This window comes from Rhineura floridana, chromosome 7 (assembly GCF_030035675.1).
Source record: "Rhineura floridana isolate rRhiFlo1 chromosome 7, rRhiFlo1.hap2, whole genome shotgun sequence".
In the NCBI taxonomy this organism is placed as follows: Eukaryota; Metazoa; Chordata; class Lepidosauria; order Squamata; family Rhineuridae; genus Rhineura; species Rhineura floridana.
Window position 1 is genome coordinate 21,621,283 of NC_084486.1, and position 21,278 is coordinate 21,642,560.

The 21,278-nt window shown below is 41.8% G+C and overlaps 1 protein-coding gene across 2 annotated transcripts in view; it reads right to left on the reverse strand.

Annotated features, from left to right (window-relative positions):
* The window catches only part of BMPR1A (bone morphogenetic protein receptor type 1A), a 102,127-nt gene that overhangs the window by 8,407 nt on the left and 72,442 nt on the right, over window positions 1–21,278 (reverse strand). The window contains exons 5-11 of one of the 2 annotated variants that reach the window (XM_061635020.1): window positions 17,855–17,957; window positions 15,391–15,490; window positions 12,620–12,719; window positions 11,027–11,186; window positions 2,698–2,890; window positions 1,704–2,001; window positions 68–243 (exon numbers count right to left, since the gene is read on the reverse strand). In XM_061635020.1, the coding sequence (XP_061491004.1) occupies window positions 68–243; window positions 1,704–2,001; window positions 2,698–2,890; window positions 11,027–11,186; window positions 12,620–12,719; window positions 15,391–15,490; window positions 17,855–17,957 (1,130 nt within the window). The remainder of the gene's footprint in view (window positions 1–67; window positions 244–1,703; window positions 2,002–2,697; window positions 2,891–11,026; window positions 11,187–12,619; window positions 12,720–15,390; window positions 15,491–17,854; window positions 17,958–21,278) is intronic. The other variant, XM_061635021.1, reaches the window with a different exon arrangement.

Genomic DNA, 21,278 nt, shown 5'->3' on the forward strand with positions numbered 1-21,278 from the left:
TATGGGCGGTATAAAAATTGAAATAAATAAATAAATAAATAAATAAATAAATAAATGTATGCTTTACCTCCTGTGACACAACGCCGAGCCATTTCCCAAATTATCAGACCAAAACTGTAGATGTCAGCCATGATGTATGGCTGGAAATGATTTTTATTCAGACTTTCATCTAGGACTTCTGGAGCCATGTAACGCTTTGTTCCCACTCTTGTATTCAAAGGAACATCAACTTCATTTGTATCACTACATTAACATAAATGTTGTATTTTTGAAACAATGTAAAAATAGCACGTAGCAAGAAGCAATAACCACAGCAATAACGACACTGATTAAACTGAATTTTTTTACAGTATAACCTAGCCTTGATTCTAAGCCCCCAGAATTTACCAGCTCACAAAGATTTTTTTTTAATGAGTAAAAAGCAGCTAGTAAAAACTTTTACAGGCTAGAAGCACTGCTCCTTATCCTACTTTCTCTTCTTCTGCCACTGCCCTGGCCACACCACTGTTGCCCTCCACCTTCTCAGGAGTAGCAAGGGAAAGAGGTCCTTTCTCTCTCTTTTTCCTTTAAACTGCCCAAGCTGGCTCCAGCCACACAGGCCACATGAGGCAAATGAAGCAGGTGGAGGCTGCACAAAAGCTGATTGGGCTAGCAAAGCAGAGTGTTCTGTCTCTACTTTGCCAACCCAATTGGCTTCCATATGGGACAGGGAGGAAGGGATGCCACTTATTCTGCAGCCAGCATATAAGCCAATTGGACTGGCAAAGAAGAGTGCTTTGTTGCTACTTCACCAGCCCAAACACTCCCTTCAAGGAAATTCCATGCCACCTGTGTGGAATTCCTGGCTGCCAATGGCCAACAGATGACTGGTGAAAGTCGAGACTAGCACACAGAACAGAGCCTTCTTTGTGGTAGTCCCGCAGCTGTGGCATTCCACAAAATCAGCAGACCCCATTCTTCAATACTTTTAAATGGACCCTGAAGATCCAACTTTTTTGACATGGTCTTCTGTAAACTGAGCTATAGAAATGGTGGTGTGGTCTGGGTTTTTTGCATGTTTAAATTTTGCTGGGCTGCTCATTTTTGTGCTGGCTTTTGATGTTTTAAAACATTTTATTAAATTATATTTATTGGTTATGTTTTGATGTGTACTTTGCAAGCTGCTTTGTGAAAAACATCTCTAAAAAAGTGAGTTATACATCTGTTAAATAAGCAAAGACTGGTATAGCCAAACTGTGCTAATGTAAACATCCAAAGAGTAATGACTATTTTAAGACGACTGCATGGAGAAATTTTATGAGGTAAACTATTTGCAGAGTTATGTATATTGGGTACAATTTACAGTTTTCAGTTCATTTTATTTCATACTGAATATTGAAGGTACTGAAATATTTGAAACTGTCAAAGAAGAACAGAATGCTAAATTAAAATATTGGTCGTCTTCTTTGAAGGCAGGAGAATTTATTTTTTTATGTGTGACATTCCTAGATCTCTAATCCAAGAATATTTTGTGGTTATGTCTTGACTCAATTATTCTTTCCCAAGCCCCCTTTGCAAAGAAAATATTTATTCTTTCAGGAACATTACTATTATACACAAAGATTCCACTGTTGTGAACTAGCCAAATGACTCTATCACACTTTTCAAACTATGCAAAAATAACTCTCCCATGAATATACAAAAGAGAGGATTGGATTATCTACCTGTTAGATTTGACAGCTAGGCCCAAATCAGCAATACAGCAAGTCCCATTTCTCTTTATCAATATATTTTTACTCTTCAGGTCTCTGTGTGCAATCGCAGGCTTTCCTTGTGTTCCATATATCTCTGTGTGTAAATGGCAAAGGCCACAAGCAGCAGAGTAAGCCAGTTTGAGCAAAGATCTGTTGTCCAGAGTGGTACACTTCAGGAAGTCGTACAGTGACCCATTTTCATGATAATCAGTAATCAAGTAAAGCTGGGTCCAGGAGCCTGTGCCTTTAATATCTGCTGCTATAAAACCTGTGGAATTTAGGAACATAATTAGTACTGAATGTTCCCCCAAATTATGAAATTAACACTGTCAGGCATGAATACCGAGTAGATGTTTTTGTGACAAGGAGTAGGGCCTTCTCCATCATTCCAACCCATCTGAGCAACTCCCTCCCAACAGAAGGCCAAACCAGTCATTGTGATCTTTTAGGAAGATGATTAACAGCTCTTAATCTATCAGGTTTTTCAGTACAATCTGACTGTGAAGAAGTGATTTGATTCTTTCTGGTTATTTATTTTGGCGGTTTGATTTTTTTAAAGTATTTGTTCTGCTGTTACATGTTTTAATTATTATAGTTCCAGCGCTGCCAGGTAAGTAGGGTATAAGTTTGAAAAATAAATAAATTACACAGACTACAAAACTCAAATTCCTTACACTGGAGTAGTTCTGCTGGGTATAAATGGAAATATTCAATTAAAAGTGGCACTTTCCCCCCTAATACGGTAACTAGGAATACTGCAGTGTTCAGTCTTCTGCCATTTAGATTAATAAACAACCACAACCCTAAAAAAAAACACTATCATCATCCCTTTCAAACTGACAGGGTTTTTTTTTTGCTTTGCAGAGGAACTACAAAATTTAGCTAATAATACATTTTTAAAAGGTTTGTCTTCCTTCTCAGAATGGCAATATATCCTCATTCAAATACAACATTCATTACTTACCAAGTATATTTTCATGGCGCATGAGAACAGTCTGGTAAATCTCAGTTTCTCGAAACCAGCTGGCTTCTTCGGTGGTGAAAAATACTTTCACTGCCACTTTTTCACCCCGCCATTTACCCAACCATACTTCACCATAGCGTCCTTTTCCAACTTGCCGTACCATTTGAATTTGTTTGGCAATTGTACGCTGGACCTGCAGAAGAAATCTGAAATCACTAAGTGATTCTAAGGTTGCTGATCAAGTGTTCAGAAACCCTTATTCTGACATTGTTTTTTTCACAGAAAATAATGGGAACTCTTCATTAAAACAGATCCCAGGTAGCATGCCATCACTTGGGTTATAGCGCCATCTAGCATCTGAAGGCAAGAATGCACAGGAGTCAAGACCTGGGCTGCTACTTCCAGCCCCACTCCAGTTCATTTGTGATAAGGTCAAAGTGAGACATCTGAACAGCAGTCATATACAGAACAGGCAGAACAGCAAAGAAAAGGGCAACTGCACAAACAAAGGAGTAGCAACAGCCAGAGTGCATATACAAAGGTCTTCTCATTAACACATTATAAATTTATTGAAGTAACCTTACCACTAAAAACATGTATGAAAAGATGATACAGTATATACACCCAGGCAGCCACCATCAGTGAGGACCGTGATGGCACAGTACCTGGGAAAACCACCTTTCAGGTGAGACCAACGGTCTGTTTTCCCCAGGCAGCATGCCATCACGTGGGATGTACCAAAGCCGCCCTAGTAGGGAGGGACTACCCGCTGCCTAAACATGAGAAACAACCTGTTGCAGAACATCCACTCCGAAATAAGTGTCAGCAGAGGCACAGCAGTCTATCTTATAGTGCCTGATGAATGAGTCTGGAGTAGATCATACCACCACCCTGCAAATATCTGCAAGAGGTGCATTTGTTACAAATGCAGCTGTGGTAGCTGCAGACCTGGTACAATGTGATGTGATACTGTGAGGCACCAGAAGCTTGAGTGACTCATAGACCAGGGCAATGCAGGTGCACAACCAACAAGATAAGGTGGTTAAGAAAATTGCCATTTTCTTCCCCCAAGTTCTAGGATGAAAAAATACAAATAAGAAATCCGTTAGCCGTATGTCTTGGGTACAGCAAAGGTAGACCTTGAGGGGTCAGTGGACATCTAGAGAGTGCCAGGCTTTCTCGAGTGGGTAAACAGGATTAGGACAAAAGGATGGGAGTACAATATCCTGGTTACAGTGAAGCACAGAGAATCCTTTGGGCTGGAAAGATGAGTCCGGATGTAAAACTACTGAATCCTTATGAAAAGTGTTGAGATGGCGGGCCAATGAGAGAGCTCCCAACTCTGACACCTGTCTAGCCAAAGGGATGGTAATTTGAAAGACAGCACCCGCAAGGACACAGTCCTGAGAGGCTTGAATGGAGGGTGCTGCAGTGCTTGCAGAACCTTCCATAACATTCCATAACCTCCAAGATAGAAAGCAGTGACATACTGCTGGAGCAAGCAAAGCAGCTCCCTTCAAAAAAGGTTTAACTGGAGGGTGAGAACCCACGGGGATACTTGTCAAATTAACAGCCAAGATTGAAGAGATAGTAGAAGCCTGACAACGCAAGGTGTTGGGCTTCAATCCCATCTTCAAACCTTTATGAAGGAACAGTAATACCTGTTGGACCGTGGCTTTAGAAAGTTATAGACCACGGGAGACACACCAGCTGGAGAACACCGGCCACATGCTCTGGTAAATTTGATTAGTCGATGGCCATCTAGAATCCAGGATGGTATCAATGACTTCCTCGATAGGCCAGTGTGGATCAACTGTGTCCGCTCAAATGCCAAGCTGTCAGACTCAGCCAGTTGGGACCCAGATGCCAGATCGTTCCCTGCGAGAGAAGATCCAGCCTCTCTGGCAACCTCCAAGGATCTGCTCATAAGGCAAGGAGATCTGAGAATGATGGGTGGCATGGCCAGTACCGGGCTAGTAAAACAATCAAGCCCATTGGCGCCAAAGTTTCCTCAGTGTTCTGCCTAGCAGGGGAACAGGTAGAAACTTGTATAGGATGTCGTCCGGCCAAGGAGTCCAAAGAATATCTACAGACTCTGCCTTTGTCTCTAGATACCTTGAGAAGAACCAGGGAAACTGAGAGTTGTTGCTTGAGGCAAACGGATCCACAGTCTACTCCCCCGGAATCACTTGCTGTCTGTTTAGGCAATCTGTAATGACATTCAGAACCGTGCTAAAGTGTTCTGCCCTCAAGAACAGTAGGTGTCTCTTGGCCCATTAGAATTATTAGAGTGGTGGACTTCCGGGAAGGGTGACTTAGCCTGTGCCTGCTTTTGAGACGGGCTCCTGCCTCAAAAGAAGCTTATTCAGATATATCAGTCAGTTTTTTCTTTTTTTTTTTGACTGATTAAACTTCTCCCGGGTAGGGAGAAACGAAGAGATTAACCTCAAAGCCTATTTTTGTTGGGACGACCAGATCTCATTAATTTATGGGACGAGGTCCAGCCGACGAAGGTGGGACGGATTTTCAACAGCAAGCTCTATCTGTTAAAGCGAACGTTCATCTTATCTTCTAAGAGAGAACGCACTAACAGGCAAGCACCCTTCTTTCTATATTTTTCTTTTACTTGACTTAAATTGTTGCTGTTTAAAAGAGATTTGCCAGATTGATCGGTTTTTGACATCTCACTGGGGAGCCGTAACTTCTCTCTGCTACGCACTAATTAATAGCTTATCTCTGTTTTTGTTGCAAAAAGCTGTCCTGGATTTGCATTCTAAAGATATACACAGAAGAGGGATTTCTATTCCAGATTTTTATTTTGAAAAATATTATACTGTTTTGAGACTACTCTCTTTTTGGTCTATTTCATTTTGACGAATCTGTTTCTTGACGATTGCCATTAATTGTTTCGATCCTGGGAACTGCATTTTGTTTACTTAACTATTGGAGAGATAAGGCTGTCTGCTCTGTTTATACTGTGATGTCACCAAGTTTGGAGTATTAACCCAATTGTTGCTGAAATAAGAAGTGGTTTTCCTATATTTTTCTTTTAAAATGGCAATTAAGAAAGTGGCTGAGAATCTGGAAATAACTATGTTTCAGAAAATAATGGATGAGATTGAGATAACGAAAATTGAATTGAGTAAAATGAAGCAGGAGATTAAAGATATAAGGGTCCCTGTGAGAGAGGTGACCCTGGAAGGGGTCCCTGTGAGAGAGGAGACCCCGGAGATTGGAACAGGGGTCCCTGTGAGAGAGGAGACCCTGGAGACTGGAATAGGGGTCCCTGTGAGAGAGGAGATCCCGGAGATTGGAACAAACGTGGAACAGGAACAAGATTTGGAGTCTATGGACTTTAGAAATAAAATCTATTGTTTGGAACTCAATGTTATCTCTGAAGAATTTAATGAAGATTCTAGAGATAAAGTTATCAATGGCATGGATTATCTTCTGGTCTGGAATGATGTGATGGAGCCCAATATAGAGAAAATCTATGGAATTAACTGCAGCCATGTGACAATGGAAAAACTTTTAAGAGATGACCCAGTGTATTTTGAAAAAAAGAACAGAGATATGATTTTACAGCAGTATTTCAGCAACCTATTCAGAATGGATGGCAAGAAAATATTTGGGATAGAGGTAATTCCCATCAGACTCTTACTATATGACTATGGCTTTGACAGCAAGATTATTATGGAATACTGATAATGGAAGATTGGATATTGAAATTACTGGACTTAACAAGACTACTGAAGATGGAAGATGGAAAATGGAACTAATAGAGATAATAGAACAATGGCTACTGAAATTACTGAACCTAACAGATTCTGATGTGATGGATTAATTGAAATGTTTATTTTGACTATGGTTATGACAATAAGATTATCATAATTAGTAATGAGATGGATTAATCGATATGCTTATCTGGAAAAAAAAATTGATAGATATATTTCTTAAAGAATTGAAACCTCTCTTTGACTTTTTGTGGAAAGAATAAAGTAATGTTTATGAGATTTGATGATTAAGTAAGATAACTACTGGAGGAAAGTGATTTTATAATATGACTTAAGAGACAGGATTGTTATATATTATAGACTTATAACTGATTTGATCTTTGACAAATGGGAAGTCAATATTTTACTCTTTATTTTTTATTTTTGTTTTTTTTTTTCTTTTTTTCTTTTTGTTTAACTATTTTTGATTTTGTTTTTTGTCTTTGAATGTTTTATGATTTTGTTTTGTATGTTTTATGAAAATCTGAATAAAAATTATTGAAAAAAAAAAAAAAAAAAAAAGAATTATTAGAGTGGTCTCCGCCTGAAGGGTTTGAGCCCTGTTGCTCCCTTCCTAGTTGAAATCCGGTTTCAAGCAGGTATTGTCTTGGCTGGAAGTGACAAAGGGCCTGATGGACTGCCCTCGACTCCAGCCAGTGAGCCTTGACTCCAGTTACACAAATTAAACAGTGAAGTGAGCCTTACCAAAGGCTAAATGTTTTGATAAATGTAATATGGAATTTTAAACAATTATAAGATGCCCAGGGACTTGCCGATGAAGGTCAGGACTTGACTGAACAAGCACCACTTTCCAAGAGAACTGCACCTCAGTGCATTTATGCCCCTGTGAGTAACCCTGAGTCTAGTTACTCAACTTGAAGCAGTGAAATAAGCCTTACCAAAGGCTACATGGAATTTGGAACTGTCTTAAGTCAAGACTTAACTGAGCAACCAGCTTAATTTACATTATCTTGCTAAGCAATGTTTACCCAGGAAAATATTCACGGGACCCTTATTGCTTTCAAGGAAGTCCCTGGATAAATCCAAAAAATTACTCAGACTGTTATGAAGAATTGCAAATGTTCAGAAAAGCGAACTGGAGCTTTGGATGCCCTAGAAGCAGATAGGGTAGAAAACCTCCTGTAATAGCCAAAGCTGTATTTGGCTGAATTTATTTACAGACAGCTATGAAGGGCTGCCAAAAATTTACACAGACAGCTATGAAAGGCTGCAACTGATCAGAGGAACAGACTGGAGCCTTGAACTGAAGCTCATGAGGCAATTCATATACCTTCACTACACTGAGGCCCCCTAGCGTAGTCACGGGATTATGAAGAGCTGCAAGAGTTTGCTCAGGCAGTTATGAAGGACTGCAAAAATTTTATACCAACAGTGTAAGGGCTGCAACTGTTCAGAGGGACAGACTAAAGCTCATGAGACAGTTTATATAACTTCAGTATGGTAGGACCCGGCTTTCCGGCGCTTTGCTTCTTGGCACTTCGCTAATGTGGCGGTTTTGAATTGTATCCATGTTCCATATGTTTGGCGCTTGTTCCATTTTTGAGGCGGAAAATTGCCAGAACACAGAGGGACGGTGAGTGCACAAACTGATGGCACCTGACGCCCTTCTCAGACTCAGCTACTGAGTGTGTTGTCAGAGCTTGGAAACGTTCCTTTTTTAAATTACAGTTGGGCTGATGGGAGTTTTAGCTCAAAAAGGAAACATTTCCAAGCTCTGACAACATGCTCAGCAGCTGAGTCCAAGAAGGGCATCCGGCGCCATTTTATTGTCGACGGAGGCAGCGGAGGGTGAGCGAGCACGTGAGTGAACAGGCAGGGGGGAGAGCGAGCGGGCAAGGGGGGGAATGAGCGAGGGAGGCGGTGGAGAGCGAGCGAGTGGGCAAGGGGGGGAATGAGCGAGGGAGGCGGTGGACAGCGAGTGAGCGAAGAGGCAGGGGGAGGGTGAGAGGGCACGGGGGGACGAGCGAGGGAGGTGGCGGGCAAGCATGCGCGCGAGCAAACAAATAGGGGGAGAGTGAGCGGACAAGTGGGGGACGAGTGAGGTAGTGGAGGGTGAGCGAGCAGGTGCAGGCGGGTAAGCAGCTCCCTCCCTGCGATCTGCAGCAAGGAGCCTGAGGCGCAAGGGGAGCACTACTCCCCCACCATAACAAGGGCGAGTGACTGAGCGAGCGGGGGGCAGAGGGCAATGCACGGAAAAGTGGGACACCGATCAGCTGTTGTGCAGGGAGGTTCAGGGGCTAAGCACTGTCAGCTGGAGTTCCCCACACTACAGCTGATCGATGTTCCGCTTTTCGGTGGTTTTCACTTTTTGGCAGGGTCTGGTTCCTAACCTGCCGTATAAGTGGGGTCCTACTGTATGCTCACACTGAGGCCCGCAAGAGGAGCCACCAGGTTATTCCACCGTTGCCTCTGGAAATGGCCTGCGGCTGTTCAGGCCTTGTGCTGTTTGTGAACTGAGGCTGCTTTCAAAAGGTAGCGCTTCTGTCCTGATTTCTGCTGTTCTGACTTTGGGAGAACTGGAGCTTTGAGCTGAAGCTCATGAGGCAATCATATGCCTGCTGTTCAGGCCTAGGGAAAAAAGGGAATCAGGTCTCTTAGAAATACTGAACTTGTTGCTCTAGTGCCTTCCCTGTGAAGGGGGAAGACTGACAGATCCTCCGGGGCCTCAGCCATGAGCCCAGCAAGGGAAAGCAGCCTGCTCTCTCTCTACTAGCAAGGGCAGCCAGCTCTCTCTGCTAGGAAGGGGGGGGGGTTGTGGGGCTGCAGCTGCAAGCCCCGTAAAGGTGGAAACCAGGGAAACTTCTCTCTGCCCTCTAACAAGGGGGGTCTGCGGGGTTGCAGCTGTAAGCCCAGTGAAGGAGGGAACCAGGAGGGAGGAGGGAAGGTGGAAAGGACTGAGATATCTGCTAGGGCTAAGTAAGACCCAAGGGGAAAGAAATCAGCCCCACATTGCAAAGCATTCTCACACCACTTACTCCCCCCCCCCACACACAAACAAACTCACTACATGAAGGTAAGGAGAACTGCCTTGGACAAAGGCCAGAATGAACTGGCGAGGGGCCAGAAGGAGCAGCCTGGGTCTTGACTCCTGTGCATTCTTGCCTTTGAATGCTAGATAGCACTATAACCCACATGATGGCATACTACCTGTATTTTTTTCTATTTAAATAATAAAAAAAACTAACTGAATTAACAGCCTAAATCACAGCAGGATATTGGATTTATATGAATTTATTCTGATTGTTGTCCATTAAATTAATCCAAATACTTGAAATATATTTGGTCTTGGACCAACACCACATAAAATGAATTTCATTGAAATGATAGCAAGACTTACTGTGTAGAAAAACGCAGTACTGACATGAAAATGTCTTCAACTGCCCAATGTTGATCCTTTAACCTAAGGTTAAATTGCTTTTTTAACCCCATAAAGAACTGGTTTACCCCCTTGGCCACAGCCTATATGCTAATAGTCTAGCTCCAGGAACCCTGCTTAGAATGAGCAGGGAGATACAGAGACACGAAATATTCACACTCGCCTCTGTAGTTTCCGCCTATAATTGTTCCAGTCAAAGTGTCAGGAGTATGCATGTGCTCCCCACATCTTGCTTGCTTTGCTCTATTTATATAAGGACCATCTTAGAGGCAATCCCTAAGACTCTCCACCTGACTGTAAATCTCTTTCACTGATTTCCCACAGTTAAGAGGCCAGAATCTCTGCCCTTCAGAAGCTGACTGGACAAGCCATTTCCACCTTTGCTCCTCTTTCCCCAAGCATCAGAACTGTAAAGTCTTTTTCTATATGGAGAAAGATGTCAGCTGATCCTTCCTGGAAAAAGGAACTGACGCATGCTTGTACTTTATGACTTGCCCAAATTTTCCAAATGTACAGAGATTATTATTCAACTTTATAATCACGCCTTTCTCTAATATTTTCTCCTGTTTTTCTACATATTCTAAATAATTTGAAGATTTGCTCCAACTGGTGGATCCTCTTCCCGGAAACCTTTCCCACTTGCCTCTCCTACACCATGGGGTTAAGCAGAAATTAGAAAAGACAAGTTGAAGTCTTACTTAGTGGGAACTGAGGGGACAGGATAGGCTCCCTGATCTCCCACAGAGTCCATCTTTCACCTAAATGGCTTCAACCTAGGAGACTGCAAGATCTGGGGACATGATGCACCTCTCCCTCACAAGTTCTTCACATTTATTTCCAAACTTGTTTAAAATTAGGTTTGCCCAAGACATGTATTTAAATTTGCTCCACAACTTATAAAAGTGCCTTCCAAACAAGTCCCTAATGTGCATTTTTTTTTTACTAAGAGGCCAAAAGCCTGCAGTGCCAAGCAGGAATGGAAGCAGGGAAGCAACCTCCTCTGCAGCTAGTATAGAAACGTGGCAGAAATGAGCAATCCATCCTGCCATACCAGCTGGCTCACTCAGCTACATAAAATTCCAGGTGAGTTGTTAAATACGTGGTTGCTGCAAAATAAAGAATTTTCACCTGACGAAGTACAGTTCAACTACTGGCTTACCAACAAAGGAAGTCCTGACCCACTGCCAGAGCTCTGCGATTGGTCAATAAGATCCTTTAGTGACTCGCCAGCTGGAATAAAGGCTTCATCCTGCTCCAGATCACGATTGTAACATCGCCTCTTTGCTACCCATTTGCAATAATGCCTGGAAAAAACACATCTTGATATAACATAGCATTATTGTAAGAATTTATGCAAAAATAGTTAGCACTAGTCATTTTATAAATTTGTGCATCACTAAGCAAAGGCTATCTATATAGCTTAATTTTCTAGTTTTCAATTTTGCCTAACAAATGTTACCCACTGCATTCAGACATGAACACCTGAACTGAGGAGTCCTATGTTACTGTAAGCTGTGATCTTCTTTATTATTTTTGGCTGTAGATATTAAGCCCGCATATGCAAATATGGAATTGGTGTTTAGTTGTATGCATGGTATGCATAGTAATAACAGCATAAGTTCAAGGTTCCCTTCTGAACTTACTGCGTACATAGTTAAAATCAAATCAAGCTGAACAATTCAAAACTAAATTAGGACTGTTGCATCCTAATCCTAAATATTTGTGACAATGAAATAGCTCACAATGCTTTTGTAGCATCACTGCAATGCTGGCACTAGGCAGCATTTCAGGACTGGTAGGTGAGTTGCATAGCTATTGCTATAATCCATCCTAAGCTCTTAAACGCTATGCAGCAAGTGACTGAGCCAGACTGCAACTTTACTGTAAAAAACAAAACTAAGATTTGTTATAAATGGCAAGCTTCAGAGAGAAAATACTAAATGTACTACAAAAATAGTTCCTGTTAATTGTAGAAATACTACAAGTTGCTTAATTATTACGTTTTAAAATGTCAAAATCCCATTTTGGTCAGACTGTTATCTTCAGAGTGTTTTAAACCAATAGTGCAATCCTATATATGTCTACTAAGTCCCATTGTTTTCAAAGGGACTTACTCTTAGCTCCGTGTCTATAGGATTGCAGCCGAAGGAGCAAGTCACACAGTTCTCTGGTATATACACATGGTAGGGCACAATTCTGAGTTTCCACTACTTTCTCATTCCCCTTTCCTGTATGTGGACCAACAGATGTGTCATGGTACGTATGCAAACACAACCATAAGTGCAATCTGACCGACATAAAAAAGGGGCAGACCCCAGATCACACGCAATATGTTCTAAATTGGCCTTCCCCATCCTGGTGTCATCCAGATGTTTTGGACCATTAACCGTGCTAGTTGGATCTGATGGGAGTTGTAGTCCAAAACATCTTCAGGGTGCTAGGCTGGAAGTTGTAGTCCAAAACACTTAGAGGGTGTTGGGCTGGGAAGGCAATTCTAGTAGCAGTGTGGGAACAGGGCCATATAAACTTAATACTTACTCCTATGCAGACCATACACAAAAGGGAACCTGTATTAATTGGCCCTGTGTGTCAACTTTCATGCCATATCAGTTTCCATAGCGATGCAAATCAAATTGTGTTATATTCTAGAATTCCTCCAGAGGTTCTTATGGACTTAATGACCCAGCAAGAAATCTGCAATACTTAGGCATCATGCATGAAAAACTGGAAAATATCCCAAACAAGATTTTACCTGTAGCAAAAACAGCTAAATAAGATGATCATAATTATTATACAGACTGCCATAGAAATAAGCACAGCCATCCAACGTATGCTGCCATCAAAGAAGCCATCTAAATAAAACAATACAATATTGATATAATCAAAATTAAAGGTAATTTTAAAAGATAAATGTATCTCTAGGAAATATTTAAAAACTTTCCATCACCACCTAGTTCTGTGCACCCAATGAAGTAGTTATATATACAGTGACTGTGTGGAGGGCTAGCAGATTGCCTCCATTCAATTAGCAGGCATGTGGGATGTCCAAGGTCACAGGGCTCCTGCACTCATGCACCAGAGACATGCGTTGGATTTTGTTAAGTCATGGTGATTTTCCTGTTCTATATTACAAAAATCCCAATTTTTGTAAGAATTCGATCATTCTTTTTAATAAAATTCAGCAAGACTTTGATGTATGATATCAAGGAAATTTCCCACTATTGCTCCTATACTACTCAACTTAGTTTAGCTTCCCCTGATTAAACACAATAACAACAGAAAAACAAGTTGGAGAGGCAAGAAAGAAAAGTTAAGGAACTGTTTGTGTATACTTGTGAAACATCTACTTTTTATTTATGTTCCATGAAATGCTCACTTTTTGGGGTGTGTGAACTAAAACGAAGTTGACACCTGTGAAAAATCACATAACAATTGGAAGACTGCAGAAGAGGGCAACGCTGGTGATGGTAATGATAGTTAACATAAGCACTTTCAAGTGGTCAAAGTATTTCCCATGCATTATCTGGAATCCTTATAACTAACTTGTAAGTCAAGTTAGTACTATTAACTCGCATATTGCAGACGGGAGGACAGATACCAAGAGTGAGTGACTTGCCTATTTAATGAGTTCATGACATAGGTGAAATTTGAACCGGGATTTCCTCATCCATAAATGAGCCCAAACACTTCTGATATCCTGGGGCAGGCCCTCACACAGATCTATAAAGCTGTTCAGCAAACAACATCTAGTAGCATCCCGAAATCTTAAATGACTTCCTCTCAGTATCTACCTGAGCTCTTTAAGAGGGCTGGATTGTTTTTTTGGTAGCCCAATGGGAATAGTGGTAGTGATCGTTTGACTGGCAATATGCCATAATCTGTCCTTTAAGGTGCTGTAGTCACTTTAGACCTTGGCTGGGGTGAGGTGCAAATGTGACATTCAATGCAAAATATCAGCATGGGCAGAACAGCAAAAACAACTAATTTGGTTCTATAGTACCCAAAGGAAAAAATGGCAATTTGTTCAGTACTGAGATCCCCATAGGAAATGGACTTGCATATTTAGTTGTAATATATTACATAAAATATACACCTGGAGGGCTGATTATAGAAGATGATGCAGAGGGACTACTGTTTGACTCTGCGGCATTTATGCTATGGGGTCCCAAAGGGTTCTATCCTGCCTCCACACTTGCCTACATGAAGGGTGGGGAACCCATTTTAGCTTAAGTACCAAATTTAAAAAACTGAGGAAAAAACACTATCCCCCAACAAAAATTAGAATCACAACATCAGGACAAAATACACAAAAAAAATGGCAAAAGACACAACGAAGGAAAAAGGGAGTTAGTTGTTTTATAGGTGTTAAGATTTGATGTAAGGTTTATTTTTAAAAAAAATCTCAGCATTGAAATTATTTGAGGTTGGGGGAAAATATGTGTAGGTTGTCCATAAATTGTGATGAGAAAAGGAAGCCAAAAAATACTCAGAGAATGGGACTGTTCCAATTGCCTGTGGTGTAAGAGCTCATGAAGAAAATTATTGTTAAATGTGAGTGCTAAATTTCTTCAAATCACATTTAGTGTTAAATAGTTAGTGGATAGCGTTCCATGCCCCCTAAAGGATCAGGACTTCCACTTTGGGGGCACTTACTGATTCAGTTCTGTCACTAGAAGCTGAAGTAATATCTGCAGCACAAAGCACCTTCCACCAGCTGAGGCTGGTGCACCATCTGCAGCTTTGTCACAGATATCCAAGCTCTGGTAACCTTCAGACTACACTACTGCAATGTACTGTATATGCACGGCTGCCTTTGAAGATGTCCTGGAAACGGCATTTGTTGCAGAGTACAGCTGTGAGCTAAATAACCGAGACAGGGAACTGGAAACATCTCTTGAGGGAATAAAGAATGCCACTGACTCTGGATCAGTTTCCAAATGCAATTTAAACCACTGAAAGCCTTCCATGGCTATGAACAAGGCACACAAATGAATGTCTACTCTCACATCAAGCAGTCATACATTTGTCACCTACAAAGGCTCTCCTGCAGGTAGCACCACTGTGTGAAGGGAGGCAGGTGACAGTTGAGGAGAGGGACTTATTGGCTGTGGCCGTCTTTGGAATGCCTTCACCAGGGAGATTCACCTGATGCCTACTTCCAACATTCTTTTGTTGACAAGCAAAGACAGTTTTATTTTCCCATGCTTTTTACTTCCTGTTATGTTTTATGCTCCTTGCTGCTAAATAAATATTTTATGGTCAGGATCTTTTATGGTCAGGATTTTTCTCACAATCCCCTCCCACTACAGTCCTTCACTATAGCAACTAAACCCAAAGATTTGTTTTCTTACATTTATATTCCACCTTTCTTCTGCCACAGAACCCAAGGCACTATGACATACATGTGCTTCCCACCTGGTCACCCATCCAGGTGCTGACCAGATTCAGACCTGATTACCTTCAGCAGGAGGTGGCCTCATGTCCCCTCAAACTATACCCTGGGGATATTAGCAAACAACATACCTCTAGCAATAGGAGGGGGTAACGTGGGCTGCAAATCTTGATTGCAGAAATCTGTCCGACAGCATTCAATTGTCCGCCGTGGTTGTGCTTTTGGAGAGTCCTATAGAATAAAAAGAAATTGTATATACACGTTGTTGTTGTTATGTGCCTTCAAGTCAATTACGACTTCTGGCGACCGTATGAATCAGCAACCAGAACTCCTAGGATATGTAAGGGATTATGTAAGGGGACACATAAATGTTCACCTATTGTTTGACAGTGGTTTGGCTGACAATAAGCCAGCACTGGAAAAAGATAAATATTCCAACAAGGGACAACTGGATTATAAAATTATGAGTGAAATTAACCAATATATTCAGGGTGGGAGAGAGATGGCAAATGGATAATAACTTTATTAAGAGAGATGGACCCCTTTTGTTATGTATCAGTGTAACAACATACAGGAGAATGTGGAACCACAGATATTGTTAGGAACACTGTAATAATAATCTATATTATTTCATCCTCTTTTCTTCTGCTTTTGTTTTTAAGATACATTTCCCCCTATTTTTTCTTCTCAAGTCTTTTATATTCTGATTTCTTCATGTTTCATCTTAAATGATATGTATTTAATTTTTACTTTTTTCTGTATAAATAAATTTAATAAATAAAAAACAGGAAATTATATATATTTTTGTCATAGATATTATCTGAAAAACACTCTATTGCTATGGAAGCTAGAACAAAGGGAAAGATTAATTCTGAAAATGAAATCATGCAGCTATTTAGATTTTTGCCATTAAACTAGAAAAAAAACTGACAAGTGGGATCTACAACAAAATGTTATACTGTGGAGTGCTCGTGTTCAGGGTTCCAGCCAGCCATGCCTATTCCCAGGATACTCTATTCTATTCTTAATCCCTGCACCCAGGTTTTCTGTTCCTCTACCCCACATGACAGCCAGTATTGTGTACAAACATGCTCAGTTCTCATTGGGCTGTTGTTAGGGTGCCCCCCATTTAGGGCTTATCCAAACGGAGCGGGATAATCCACCGTTTCCATATCTGGTTTGTCAGCTGATAGTCCTCACTTTTCGCCTTTTTGTTCGCTGTTTCCCAATGAAAAAAAATGTCCCAATGAAATTCCCGATTTCAAACAGCAAATCGCATTTTTGCCGGTATTGGAAGGAGCGGATTTAACCAGCGAAAATGCATGACACCACGTGACGTCATTTGGATGACCGAAAAATAATAAGCACGCATAGCGCGCGTGTCACACATTTTGCAGTCGTCTGGATGAGCCCTTAGTGTGTCCCCCTCCCCAAGTTTTTTGTGCTTCTGCAAATCTTGAGGTTCAGACATGCCTATCAGTACCTTCCTCTTATGCCTGGATGGTGACACTTTTTCGTGCCACTCTGAATTGCCCTCAGCCCCTCACGTACTATACAGGGACAATTACACTGACCTACTTTACAGCTTTGCTGTAAGAATTGCAAGACAAAGTATCCGAAAAACTCTGAATGCTGTGAAATGATAAATATTAGAAACACATCTCCCAATTTTAGCCTTTCTGAGTAAAGTACTTGCATGAATAGCAAACGCTAGAGTTTAAGTGTGGGAAGCTACGTGATGTTAAGACACAGACCTAGTTCATATGCAACACGAAGCCAAACCATGGCTTAGTGTGATATTTATGTTCTCAGAGAGCGGACTGTAGCTGCTGTACTCCTCCTCTCATCCTGCTGCTGCTGTGCTACCCATGGTCAAGCCATGATTTGTCAACATGTCGGCCAAACCTGGGTTTGTGGTTTGTCTCACTCCACACAAACCATGAGCTGTTACCAAGGGGAACAAAGGAACGAGACAAAACATGAGCCTGGATTTGGATGATGGTAGTGCAGCAACTGTGGGACTGGAGCAGGAGCAAAGTGGACATGATCTCTTCTCCAGGAATTTGCAATTTATGCTAAAACATGGTTTGGCTTTGTGTTATGTACCAAATGAGTCACAATCTAGTGTTTACTTGACAATGTCACTTTTGTTTACAGACATTGACTTATAGGTAAGTATATTGCAATTTACAGTCAAAATCTATTGGAATAAACCAGTGAGAACTGTTTGACAGATACTAAACTTGGGGTGGGGAAAAGATAAAGTTCTATACTTTAAAAAAGGCATTTATTTCTCTTTAAGATGCCAGATTTTATCAAAATAGATTTCTACTACTCTATCCTCCACTCTAAAGCAAGTGCTTACTTGGGAAAGCACTTCTGAGAATGTTATAGTCTCAGCAGAATGCAGTTCACAGCCTGTTCATCTTATCTACGTGATCTAGAATTTCAGCTGTGCACTTGTAATGTTGGATTCCTGGCTTGCTACTAGCATGCCATCTACGACTATAGTAACACAGCCAATATACAGATTTAAATTGTCCAAGGATAATAACTATATCCCCCACTGGAAATAACAAAAAACAACTGGTATACCTTGCACTGGAAGTCTGAGCCTTCATACTTCATGCAGCCTGAAGCAAGTGTAATTTCTCCATTTTCTTCTTCTTCAATGATGGCAAAGCAATGTCCATTAGTTCTGGAAAATATGAATTGACTTCAGTTCTCCACATACTGTTCTGCATTCAACCAGCCTATTATTAGAATATCATCTTATATTTATCCTACTAGTAAAATGGACACATGCCACTCTGGTGGGGGAATATGGCACTCTAAGGAAAAGAGGGACTGCGCAAGACATAAAATGTGGTTGCGTTTACTTGATAGTGTGGAAAGTCACAGTAGGTACTCCAGGGAGATGAACTGTTCTTGAGGCCTGCATTCCAAGATTTATGCAACTTATGAAAAATAATTTAAGATTCATTATATATGTTGGGCACACCAATCATATGACACTGAAAATATTGTATCTGCACATGGAAAATCAATCCTCTACTGCATACAAACATCAGCACTTAAACCAATTCTTATTCAAGACCTAATAGTTAAGTAAATGCCTATTCAACGTTTTCAAAATTTGGAAGCTTCTCTCACTGCATCTCATAACTTGAATTGCTTTTAAGAGAAGTCAACTGAAATACCTCTGTTAACTTTTCTCAAGCAGGAATTAAGTAATGGTCTAGAAGATCAATTCCCTCCAATGTGTGTGCTCAGATCCAAAATATATCATATCAATATATCATAAATAAATGCAGACTAAATACAAATATATAATTAAAATTTGGTGCTGAAGAATCTGAACAGATTTTTTGGCAGTCTGATCCTATAAACATAAACAAGCATAACTGATCTATGTCCAATGAGGTGTGGCTAGAATTCCAGCCTTTAAGTTGCTGCAGAGGTACAGCTTTTAGACAGCCAAAGGCAAAAAAGTCCCTCCAGGTCAAGAATTGAAATTACGAACATCCTTCAATTCAGTATAGGACACCAATCAATGCATATGCCTTCAAAATTATTTGGCAGTTTTTCCATACAAAAAATTATTTCTAGTGGAAATAATCTAGTGTAGAACCTATTACACAAGATTAATACTAGGATATAGAAACCATAAAAAAGACAAACACTAGAGGGCAATAAAAAACAAATATTCTAATGTGGCCAAAGATTTATCAAATCCTCTTGTGCCATGCAAAAATAATAGGTTGCTTACCTTACTACTGAGAACCAGTAGTTCTCAGAGTTGTCATCTGTGCAGACACATATGTGGGTTCTATGGCTGTTGTGTAGAGCTGTGTCTGAGAAGCTTCTCAAGCTAGTCTAGCATTCTGGCAAGTGCCCCGCCCCCAGCCTCCATGCACACACATCTGGGGCATAGCTCCTGCCTTCCTGCCCAGTTCAGTTTTTTGCCCAACAATGCTGCCCTATAAAATGACTATGCAGAAGACAATAGGCTTAGTTGTGTCTGCAGTGGCAAGCAGAATGGGTTGTGCCCAGATGACTATGCGAACATCTACAGTTCCACGTAAGCAACCTGTTCTTTTTTGTGGTCTCTGTGCAGTCACACATATGATTAGAATAGCAAGCTAACCTACTGGAGGCAGGGCAGATACTACAGAACCATAGAATAATAGAGTTGGAAGTGGCCTATAAGGCAATCAAGTCCAACCCCTGCTCAATGCAAGAATCCAAATTAAAGCATACATAAGAACATAAGAAGAGCCTGCTGCATCAGGCCAGTGGCCCATCTAGTCCAGCATCCTGTTCTCACAGTGGCCAACCAGGTGCCTGGGGGAAGCCCGCAAGCAGGACCCGAGTGCAAGAACACTCTCCCCTCCTGAGGCTTCCGGCAACTGGTTTTCAGAAGCATGCTGCCTCTGACTAGGGTGGCAGAGCACAGCCATCATGGCTAGTAGCCATTGATAGCCCTGTCCTCCATGAATTTGTCTAATCTCCTTTTAAAGCCATCCAAGCTGGTGGCCATTACTGCGTCTTATGGGAGCAAATTCCATAGTTTAACTATGTGCTGAGTAAAGAAGTACTTCCTTTTGTCTGTCCTGAATCTTCCAACATTCAGCTTCTTTGAATGTCCACGAGTTCTAGTATTATGAGAGAGGAAGAAGAACTTTTCTCTATCCACTTTCTCAATGCCATGCATAATTTTATACACTTCTATTGTGAGTCCTCTGACCCACTTTTTTTCTAAACGAAAAAGCCCCAAATGCTGCAACCTTCCTCAGTGGGAACTGTCTGGGGTGACAGTTAGCACTGGTGCTGGAATGCAAACCCAATTGTCCCATAACAGGTTACAATGGTAAGTCCACCATTAGAGCAAGAAGTAAACCAAAGCAGTTAGTTAAGGTCAGTATTATGAACTATTTGTCTGTGTGCAGAGTAAACACTTGGGCGAACGAAATCTGTAATGGCCTCATATGAAAGTGTGCACAAGGCACGACTACAGCAGCGTTTTTTGCAGCAGGTTTCCCTCCCCAGCAGTGAGTCCCAAAACACTCCTCCCCCACTGCAATGAGGCTTGAAAAAAGCCTTTTATTGCACTTAATAGAAAGCTTCTTTCAAGCCTAACTGTTACAGGACAGGAGGAGGGGGCTATCCTCCTAGGAAGTGTAGCTGAGGAGGAAAGGGTTAACCCCAGTGCCTGCAGGAGGAAGGGGACCATCACCGTCCAGGGAAGGAGAGCTGCTTGCTGCTGCTGCTCGGCTACCACCACCCTCTCCCTGTTGGACTTCTGCTGGGCAGGTGCCACGCCTTGCAGGACCAGGCCCCAGGTACTCAGCCAGCTGTTGCTGATTTCTTCCACCTGTCCCTTCTCTGGAGGGGATACATAAGCTGGCTGGCTGAGGTGGCTTGGGAGCCTCAGTGCCTGCAGGAGGAAGGGGACCATCACCATCCAGGGAAAGAGAGCTGCTTGCTGCTGCCAGCCAGCCGCTCGACTACCACCACCATCACCCTCTCCCTGTTGGACTTCTGCTCGGCAGGTGTCATGCCTTGGAGGACCAGGCCCCAGGTACTCAGCCAGCGGTTGCTGATTTCTTCCACCTGTCCCTTCACTGGAGGGAATACATAAGGTGGCTGGCTGAGGTGGCTCCTGCTTTGTCTGCCTTTTTGTGTGTCTTGAGTCATGTGCCTGGGAGAGAGGACTCAGAGCCAAGTGGGGAGACCTGAGGGGGCCCCAATTAGTGTAGTGACAGGTAGAGGGAGATATGGTGTTGTGAGGAGGACTTGCCAGGTAAGGGGAACGCGCCCCAGGCAGCTAATGACTATGCCTTGTTCCGGTCCTCCCCACACCCGCAGGTTTGTTGGTTGCTCTATCAGCCAGCTCTCAGGTCTCCGGATGCTGCTCCTAAATGCCAGATCGCTGCATAATAAGATGTCCCTCATTCATGATTTAATAGTGGATGAGGCAGCCGATCTGGCATGTATAACCGAGACCTGGGTGGGTGAG